At 43.0% G+C, this 10,491-nt stretch overlaps 2 protein-coding genes across 14 annotated transcripts in view; both read right to left on the reverse strand.

Moving 5' to 3' along the window:
• LOC110985759 (uncharacterized) overlaps positions 1-3,354 on the reverse strand; it is an 88,539-nt gene extending 85,185 nt beyond the window's left edge. For 10 of the 13 annotated variants that reach the window (XM_022247047.2, XM_022247044.2, XM_087130167.1 and 7 more), the window contains exon 1: positions 3,102-3,354. The gene's annotated coding sequence lies outside the window, so the exon portion shown is untranslated. The remainder of the gene's footprint in view (positions 1-3,101) is intronic. The other 3 variants (XM_087130179.1, XM_087130175.1, XM_087130173.1) reach the window with 1 other exon arrangement.
• A 1,960-nt stretch (positions 3,355-5,314) lies between these two features.
• On the reverse strand, positions 5,315-8,832 carry LOC110985756 (uncharacterized). The gene is made up of 2 exons (XM_022247037.2): positions 8,602-8,832; positions 5,315-7,388 (listed from the first exon to the last, which is right to left on the reverse strand). Exons 1-2 carry the CDS (start codon positions 8,605-8,607, stop codon positions 6,501-6,503), a joined length of 894 nt encoding a protein of 297 aa, XP_022102729.2. The 5' UTR covers positions 8,608-8,832; the 3' UTR covers positions 5,315-6,500.
• Between the last annotated feature and the right edge of the window lie 1,659 nt (positions 8,833-10,491).

The raw sequence follows: 10,491 nt of genomic DNA on the forward strand, positions 1-10,491 counted from the left end.
AGTGGTTACCACATTCCCACCCCCCATGTCTCAGGCAATACAGCACATGCTGTCGTGCAGTACTGCATGCACTCCATTTGGCCAGTGGCTACCACATTCCCACCCCCCATGCCTTCTTTGGCAATTCTAGTGTGCAGCAGTATTCTAGCTTGGAACATTTTAGTGCCAGGTAAATTTTTGGATTACAAAGCATAGTGAGCGCAGTTTCTTAATGCTTTCTGATGCTTGAAATACGATCCAATTGGTACATTTAAATTTTCAGTAATATTTCAGTTCATTTTTTGGAAAATCCGTGCTGGGTGGCACAGCCAATTTCAACGCCGAGTGCCGGGCGGGAATTTGCAGTACAGGGTGGTGCCACCCGGTGCCGCCCACCGCGACAAGAACCCTGGTGTGCAGTGCAGCGTGTATAACGTATATGTGTCAGGTACCGGAAACCCCGGCAGCAAGTGGTAAATAAATGCTTCAGTATTTTCCCTTCTAAATTTGACTTTTTAGGACATGCTATCACTTTCTGATAGCTAATACACTGTAGTAATAAACAAGTACGCACAGGAAAACAGGCGATGTCTAAATGCAGAGCTCTTTCAAGTCTTTCAAATAAACATAATAACTTCCTCATCAGCTTACTGAGCTTCAAGTTCTGGTAAAGGCACATTTCCATATGAATGTCAACACTTGCGCCCAGCACTACATCAAAATTGCTCCTGGAACGATTTTGACGGCCGACACAACACACACATGTGTTACATTAATGGAGTCGGTTTTTGTGTCCATGAACGTGGAATGCATGAACCCATCGTATATGCAACGCACCCAAAAAACATACATACATGTATAGAAAGCCGCCTTAAGTCAATCACGGCATTGTGTTTTGCAAGTATTGGTTGCTTTTGTATGAAATTTCTGTTTTCACTTCCCTTTGTGAACAATCAAAACCACAAAGCAGAAAGAAAAGGCAGCTGGCAGAATTATTAGCCGATTGTGTAAAGAAATTGACAGATTGCAAAAATATCAAGCAACCTTGCGGACGGACAGATCGTGCCTCACAAGTTTACCATTATCCAGAGCCCCCAAGGGAGAACAGTTGTTGATAACTGATGGGGCTACCCTGGTCAAACAAAATAAAATAAATAAATAAAATCATGACCATGCATCGCTGCATCATGAACACTGAGCAGGAATAACTGCAGCATCCCGACTCCACTTTGTCAATTGTGTACAAAATGTCTAGGGAGAGTTCAGAGCATTTTCAAAGCATTTTCTAAGAAAATATGAAATTTTCTTTCAGCTCCACTATTCAAGTCTTCTTTAGACTTTTTAACATTTAACCAAGCAACGACTGACCATCATCTGTCATGTCCATGCTGACCTCCATTGAGCATACTTGGATCAAAACTGGCATGACTGGGTACAACTGTAGAATACAGGGCCACTCACCCGTTCCACCTTGTAGCCAGCTGCTAGGTCAAAGGCAATGTGTCATAAAAGAGGACGCTTTTCCTTTGTCAGTACAAGAGGGCGACATCGTAGCCACCAACCTGGTACTTGGTTTGGGCTCAGACTTTTTTCGAACATCTCCATTCATTTTGCATTGCTCTGTTCTCAAAAAGAACTCTTTCGACATCGTACCCGCCAACTGGGTAGGTCTACTCAGTTTGGACTTACATGTAAATATTTTTTCACCCTCTTCCCGTTCACTTTGTGCGCACATCCCAAAACCATGTTGTTACTACAGATCTGATGCAACATCGCAGTGATTCTAGGGGGTATATTCGTGCGTGGCCCTGCATTCTTTAGTTACTCCAAAAAATTATGAAAAGTGCAGGCAGGATGCAATTATTCTTTCTTTTTAGCATTTTAACCGTACAAAGGGTACCCTTTGTACCCCACAAATCGCCCGTTTGGACATTGTTGGGTGATAGGAGGGTCCAAGTACCTTCCATAGGCTTTTGCTTCCATTATTTCATTTCACTCAAAAGAGCTCGTACCTTAATCAAAATCCTCCAAATTCACCTTTGAAATTGTCCTTAAAATGTCTAATGCATCCGTCTATGGATTAAGTGAGAATCGGAGATTCCAACAATGAAAATGTGGTTTATTCACATATGGGAAGAAAAGAGACATTTCCCCTTCAAATCAGAAATGACCTTGTCAACGAGCTCGAAGACAGCATCTTTCCTCAAAATAGCCAATTTGAACTATTCACAGAAAGCATGCTGTGTTGGCATACGCGCTCCAACGTCTGTTTCCTGAGCAGTGGAATGTTTGGTGGCTGTGACCAATTCAAAACTGTACACTGAACATTATGCTGCTCAGGAAACGATTGTCAGCATGCTTGCACCAACACGGCATGCTTTCTGTGAATGGTCCACTAGGCCGGTGCACCATGACATTGTCAACAGGACATCAACACACAGTTCAAATCACTATTTGAGGAAAGATGTCATCTTCAATCTCATTGACAAGGTTATTTCTGATTTGAAGTGTTAAAAAAAGGCGATTTGTAGGGTCCAAGTTATTCGGACTAGGACCGTTCCAACAATAGTCAGGCCCGTCCCAACCAGAGCGCTTTAGTCATGATAGTTGGGCCGGCCAAAGCAGTGTGCATGTCACGTGTCAAGCATGTGCCAAAGTCGTATTCATTGTTTAGTGTGTCATGTCACAGATGAAGTGCCATATTCTAGATTAATTAAGTCAAGTGTAAGATGCATTAACTTGGATAAGGTTGAGAAAATTTTGATACAAATTGGTCAACTATAGCCTAGGGACAGACGCAATAGTTGGGGCGTAATAGTATACTGCCCTACTGTTAAAATTGTTGGACATAGGATTGGGAAAAGTTCCATACAGACATGACAGACGCCGCTTGACACCCTGTGCCTGCTGTGCACAAACCCATGAGACTGGTCTGAAAACTTGCATTTTTTAAGTAAACAACTTGTTTTTTTCCTCCTACACTGAACTATTCTGGACATGTTTTGCTTGCTGTAGTGTAGAGAATAATATTCACTGGCGGCCGTACATGGAACTCTTCCCTCATGTCCCCGGTCATGGTAGTGACTAGTGCAAGTACTTAGTCTTAGTCTTACTAAACTCACCCAGAATATGCCGCAACACAATGCAGGAGTCTACTTCACAGAGCCTGTAATCGGCTGCAGAAATTGAAGAACCTAACCTTCACTTTAGCTCTCCAAATCGGATAATGAGGTACCTTTTTCAAATCGTTACGCAAATAATGAGGAATCTTCCGCTGTTTTGGAAAAAGACTTCAGTAGCCGCATGCATGCTCGACCAGCTGCGGGCAGCTCTAGCGCGCGACTTGCTCCTTCGGCCGCTGGTTTCAGAGCCCAAATGATTTCTGTTTGTAGCGTAGGAAATAAAAACAAGCAAAAAAGTCATAACATGTTTGTATGCAGGAGTTTTGAAAGCGATGTTTATAGCTTAATTGGGCGCGGAAGCTCCAGCTGTGAACCATGGGTCAAGGAGGCGTGGCTCAAAATGGGACAAACAACTTGACTCAAAGTGCGCATGCGTAATGTTCCTGTTGACAAGTTAAGTGACATGTGTAAGCCATACGAAAATAGCACGTGCGCCGGCTGCAAAATGTAAACAAAGTTGAGTGCGTGCATAGACTAGGAGGATCCGTCCGTGTGTATCCGGCCGGATTGCGGCTTGGAATGTCACCTGAAATGATGTTAAGATTGAATAATTATGTGAGCGCAGAATGTATTCACAACACATATTTAACTTTAGGCAATTGAAATTATCATGGGCTTTATAACGGATTTAGTTAAGACAAGATCATCGATAATACGCAAGGTATTAATCACTTTTTCTGATACATAAATCCACAACATACATGCACGTACGTACAAGTCACTCATTTTATTTACCGACTCGGCCGGTCCACTTACTGGTGCCCGTCCCAGTATCGACCGTCGACGTCCGAAGAACACCTGGGGAATATTTTAAATTAGCGAAAAGGAGCAGGCCAGTCAAACTGACAGGTGAATTGGTATCCAACAGCTGCGCGTGGTACTGGATGCAGCCATTTTATACCCAGCAAGAAATGAGACCGAGGGGTACCCCCCCAACATGTCCAATCCCTATACACATTCCAGACTATTATTACTTAACACATCCCCCCAAGATGTCTGAAAGGAATTCCCCAGATTCCTGCGAGACAATGACCAACACAAAGCAGGGGGGGTTCTCTCCGTCTCATACCTTAATGCATATGAGCCGTTTGGTTCCAAAATCTCAAGCTAGCGCTACTCCCTCTATGGGTGCGTTCAAGCGAGCTACGACTATATTCCTAAGCATTCGAACGGGTGGAGTACGACTCTCGGGTCAGCGAGAGTATACTCTCAATAGAGGAAGTATACTCCTGCACCCAAGTGTAATGCGCACGCATCGTACTCGCGGTAACTGGTGTAACCGCGCGAACGCACCCTATGGGTTGTATTTCTGCGCGCGAGCTCATTCATTTTTTGTGATCCCACGGGGTTTTTACAATAAGACATTCCATAATCAGGAGGAATCACAGAGATAATTTTGTAAATCCCAAATTTGGAACTGACAGTTTCCAGTTCGGGGTATTTCTTTGAGAAAAAAACCCAAATCGCGGGCCTATTTTGGATAGAGGCGGGCTGCGGGCCTAAACTGGATAGAGGCGGGCGACTACGTTCAGAGCTGAGCTGGTTTTACTATTTTGGGTCTATCTTCGGGGAAAGGCGAATTAAAAAAAAATCGTGGCTAACCCCCATCTTTTGGCAATAATCCTGAATTTCCGGTAAAAAAAGAAAAAACGGAGGCCAACCTCTTCCCGAGAGTCAACAGGCGGCGCTATTTCGGTCTGATTTTGCACTGCTTCTATGGGCTAGTATTTGGTGCAGTGTACTACATACACTAGATACGCACCCATAGAAAACAGAGCAAAAACGGACAGAAATAGCGCCATCTGTGTTTTTGTTCAGTAAAGCTATGTGATAGATTGTATTCATTCAATTCTCTTTCAAACTGAGATGGGTAATACTTTCCAGCTGGTTTTCTTGGTGGGATTTTAAGAACTGATTTCATTTTGAGAACTGACATATAGCAGGGGTCTTCCAGAGCGCCTGCAGGAAGTAGTTGAGGCCAGGCAGGGGCTTCAACAGACATGTCTTTGATTCAGCCACAGCACAAACTTTGGGACATGACTTAACTTTTTTCTACAACTCTATCGTTCATCAGTTTTCGCTCGAAAGACAAAATGGTGTGCAACCCAGCATAAGTTGCGAAGTAATGCAGAAAACGTAGGAGATAGGTCCAATCATCTAAACTCCCTACTGATCATTTAATCTGGTTAAAAATTCTTTAACTAGTACAGCAAGTGAGATTTGGAGCTTAGTCTAAACGGGTATAGTTCTGACAGTGATCCAAGAATGTAAGTTTTTTATTCTTGCATTGTATGCCTATGGTAAATAAACTGAATAATTTCACTCCTCCTTTTTTAACAGTTTGAAATTTGCAATTCCCTTTCCAGGAAGTAAATTGATTTCGATTTGCATTCATGACTTTCGATGTTTTTCTAGCATTACGGTATTGTTTAATACGGTTGTTTGTTCACAGCCACTTCAATGTAAATCTGACGAGGTATTTTCTTATTTTAATAAACAGTACTTCCTTTATTAACAACAAACACCACAGCGATCCTCTTTACAAATTACGTATTTTTTGTAAATTTTAAATGCAATTTGTAACTTTAATATCTACTTTCTATACTTAGTGTTGATGCTTTTTCTTCAGTTTTTAGAACCTTTTTCATTCTTTTGTCTTTATAACCAACACCATTGTCGGACACAGCACAACGTCAATATTAACGTAAGTCAACACTGTCTTTTACCCTAAAAGAGCCGAAATATTTTGGACAAATGCATCTCACACCTGGGGGGTGATTCCGCACTTCCCTAAGAACCCAGCTGTGATGAATCGCTCGATTTTTTTGAAACTTTATAATATTTAACATATAACTCCTTATAATTATAAATGTGACGTTTGAATTCAATCAAACATTTTTTTTGGTGGTGGTCATTTGAAATTCAAGGCTACATGTATGCCAGCCAACGTGCACTAAACACCGATACAAATTAGCTTGATTCGTCTCCGAAAAATGCGCACAGCGCGAAAACGGTATGTCTATTTGGTGTCAAAATGACCGCAAAGAGTTACAATCCTAAAAACTTCACTCGTGAAAAAATGCACTGCGATAATATCGGGAAAAATGTTTAGGGTGGATTCCACTCCACCCATCTCTCTGGGTAATGAAGGAATTAATATTTAAAAAAACCTAGCTTGCATTAAATTGCAACATAGAATGTTATCTATAGTAGGGTCTACGACGGCGTCAAATCGAGCTTCTTTTGATTTGTCTAAGTACACGAGACCTTTTACTGGATATTAATAATCAAGCCAGGCAAAAACCCCCTTCACGAAATGGTGACAAAACTATCGTCAGTTTATTCACCAACATTGTTGTTATCATCAGGTGTGGGTCCCAGCCCGTTCTTGCTCCCGTTCCGGTGTCGGTGCTCGCGATAAGATTCTTCCTCTCGTACCACCGCACGAGGAATCACCAAAATCGGGTCCACGGGAGCTCGGGGCGGTGGGGGCTGAGGCTCAAATGCCGGCGGCTGGGTCTCCATCCCTTGCGCCTGTCGGACGCGGTGGGCCTTTGGCCTGGCGTGTGCGTACAGCGCTTCCCTGTCGTCCTCATGTGGTAATGCTACCTCCGTGCCACCGTCACTGTCATCGCCATCAGAATTGGTCGACTGGCTGTCGTAGTCCTGGACTCGCCAGTCAAACTCGTCGTTATCGTCACTATCGTCGCTGCTGTCGTAACCCACGGCGTCGATGTACCGCTCCTTCACCACACCGCCAGTGTCGTCACCAGGGGCATTAGCACCTGCTAGGGGGTTGTAAATGAAGTTGTAGTCGTCTCGAGACGGTTCGAACTCGTATTCAACCCGGGGAGCCTTCGGGTTGCTGATGGACTTTCTGGATTTAGGATCTGGGAATGACATGCCGGGAGTGATCTTGACCGGCTTGTCCTTGATAACCTGTCTCAGGCTCATCTCCACATCGTACAAGCTCTTCGGAAATTTGGGGTTCCGAACGAATTTGACGGGGCCACCCCTACCCCCAGCAACCCCGGGGCCGCTGCTATACCCCAGCCCCCCACCCATTGCCCTGCCAACACCACTGTTCTCAAAGCCGTTTGGGGTATATCCTTGGCGATACTTGTGTAGCCCGGCTGGGCCGTAGCGCCCTCTGTCGACATTCTGGCGAGGTGGAGGATGAAGCGGTTCCATGACGCGGAAGTGAAATTGTGCTGGTACTTGTCGCCTCTGAAAACACAAATGGGTCATGTTGTGCAAGTCACATTATTTTCAAGTTCTTTATGTACATATTCTTACCCTGCCGTTACAGCAGAGAAGAAGTCTGAAGTTAGTTTATTCGATCACGGCTAACAGCATTTTTGTTCAAACAAATTAAAGTATACAAACAGTTAGACAAACCTGACTGAACGAACTAAAATTCCCTTAAGATGGAAACATCCTAAGTATTCTACGGTATTTGAGTTTGCAGTCTACGTGGAGATATCATCTTTTCGGTATTCTGCGCTAGAAAATGAATGTGTATTAATACTTTTATCAATGATGTTCAAGAGTTTATCCGAGTTTTGATTTTCAAAATGAATACAGGAGCCATCAGTTAGAAGGTTCAGACAGAATCGGGGGGGGGGGTCAACTAAGCTAACGTTCTTTCTACAAAAGTTTGATTCATGGAATACAATAAATGTGTCAGGCTGTAGGTTTTTCCACATCAATGCATTTTCGTCGGCCGCCGCATGTTTTTTATCTCACGGTCCAGGGTTGTCATACAAACTGAAGCTGAACTGTTTATATTGCAAGTACACCCAAAATACGCGGTCGTACTAATTAACGTCAACACAACGTTAACAAAATACGGGATGATTTCAGTTCAGCTCCTTTGTTACTTTTTTTTTACATCGCATGGCTGGCCTACTTCAGTTTTAAATTTGAAGTTCAAAACAGAATACAGTAAACTTAGGTACTACAGAGAACACCACAATTTCAATGCAGGGGTAACGAAATGAAATCATTTGGTTTTAGTTTTGACATATTTTTGTACTCGTAAAATGATTGGCTATTGTTTATGAACGCAAATACCTTTTAAAATGTAAGGATGTATCAGATTTGCACACTGTTAATATGAGGGGTGACAGCTTCTACGTGTACACACAGGCATTATTATTCCCGCTACATTTGACACTGCTATTTTTCAACAGATATCGCCCTTTTGGTCCCCAGATGAAAGTTTAATAAACTTCCTCTTTCACAGAAAAGTCCAGATTAATGCAAATGGGGAGTGTGCAATTCACAAAATGAGATTTTGCAATAGGCTTTAAAAAAAGCCACCAGTGCACGGTAACTTATTGTTTTGAATTTTGATTCATGTGTCTGAAAAAAAACAAAATCATGATCAGAACGCATAGTAAACGGATCAAAGAAAAAATCATTTCAAGTATATCCTTACCTCCATACTGGTCTTCAAAATTGTAAGTCACTGAATTTACGTGTTGTTGGCCCAAATCGTCTACGTTTTGGGCTCAGTTCAGTGCTAACACTGACTTGTGTCATCCACCATTTGCAAAAACTCCTTCACCGAATCATTCCCGGGAAAAGCTGCAGACTGCAAAACAGATCCGGTCTTTTGACCTCCAGTCTATGGTCATGGATGGTTCCCGTCTGCGTCTTTTGTAAAGGATACTTTTTCTACAAATCTATTTGAACAAGACCTCTTTTCAGTTACCAATGCGCACAGTTTGTTCCATGTCCCACAACAGTTGGGCGGCTTATTCAAAGCTGATCATGCGTGACGAGACACAAGATTGAAAAGTTTCACACCAACGCAATGCAGGTGACGTTGGAAAAAGACAAGACCAGAGGAGGAAATGAAAGAAAAATTTCACTGTAAGCGGAATACAAAAAAAGACACAATGTCCTTGACAGATATAGGATATGTGGAATTGGAATTTGCATGGCAGACCTGTTTGGCAACTGAAAGATGAGAGTAAATCCATTATTGGAAAAAAGCTTTTGAATGAGAAAGTAATTCCTACTGTGGTGTAAGGCCTGCTAGATCATGCACGTGTCCGTTCGATAGGTGCACGTACTTCTGAGTCCCAACGCTCTTGATTTAGATTAGCAACAGTAATGGAAAAATTTATTATCATGCTACCTAACTATGATCAAACTATGATGAGAGTCCACTTCTGGAAATGAAAGGCCTCATGCGTCCACACCGTAAAAATAAGACCCAAGCCTGAGCTCTGGAGCAGTTGCCATGGTTTGCGTTTTATGCGCATGCTATGACTATTCATTTGAACCTAATCACATACAACTCGCACTTTTATGATTAGTATTTCCAGCTTCAAAGACAACGTTTCACGCGTGCATTTACGCATGTGACAGTTGTGAAATATGCGTCCACCCAATATCGCGATGACATAAAGGATGCTCTCATTTACATGTAATGAGAGTGTTCTCTAAAATCCTACACGTCGGCGAGGTTGACTCGGTAGACGGAAAAGGAGGACACCTAGAACGATGTGCGTGTGGGGCTAGGTAATCGAAAGGAAATTTACCCTCGAATGCGCATGTGATCGATCCAACGATAGCTTCGCTCTCAAGGCGATGGGGACAAGTGAACCTTCTATTCTTATAATAAAAGTTATATCCAGTGCAGTCGTTGGAACCATGGAGCTATTAAAAAGGACTGGCCTCAGTGGAGCACGTCACTGACTGTACAGACTATGGTGGTGGATAACTTGGCAAAAAACTCAGTACAGTGACAGAACAACAACCTTAAGGCAACTAAAAATTCAATATCATGACAGTCGATTGTCACTTTCATACAGTGAACATTTTGTCAAGTCATGCAACGCAAGGCTAGACCCCCTCCCCGGTCCCAGCCCCGCCCCACTGCGTAACGTTTGAAGATGGATGGTCTGTCCCAAAGAAGACTGAAGTAGGACCTATGAAGAAGAAAGGATTTGTGTTCACCATGTATGAACCCGCTGAAGATTGGTTTTGCCTGAGGGCGTCCGCAGTTAATTAATGACCGACCCTTTTTGGCTCCGAAGAAGAAAAAAGGATTTTTTCATTTTACCGACCCTATTTGGAAAATCCTGCCAGCAAAGAATTAAGAAAAAATGACAATCGTATTCCGGCGACAAAGCACTTTTACCCCGTTTCCCTCGACCGACCGACGGATCTTAGCCAAAGAAGTCAGGGAACGGCGCGCAGCAGCAGCCTGAGGGCTGTTTTCTCGATGTCGTCTCCGTGTGAGGACGCGTCTCCAGAATCAATACCCGATTCCGAAGCGTTCAACTGAAATTTGTTTACATGTACTGTAACATTTTGC

The sequence above is a fragment of the Acanthaster planci genome, linkage group LG02, assembly GCF_054643075.1.
Source record: "Acanthaster planci isolate LZ-2023a linkage group LG02, COTS_SCS, whole genome shotgun sequence".
Classification (NCBI taxonomy): domain Eukaryota; kingdom Metazoa; phylum Echinodermata; class Asteroidea; order Valvatida; family Acanthasteridae; genus Acanthaster; species Acanthaster planci.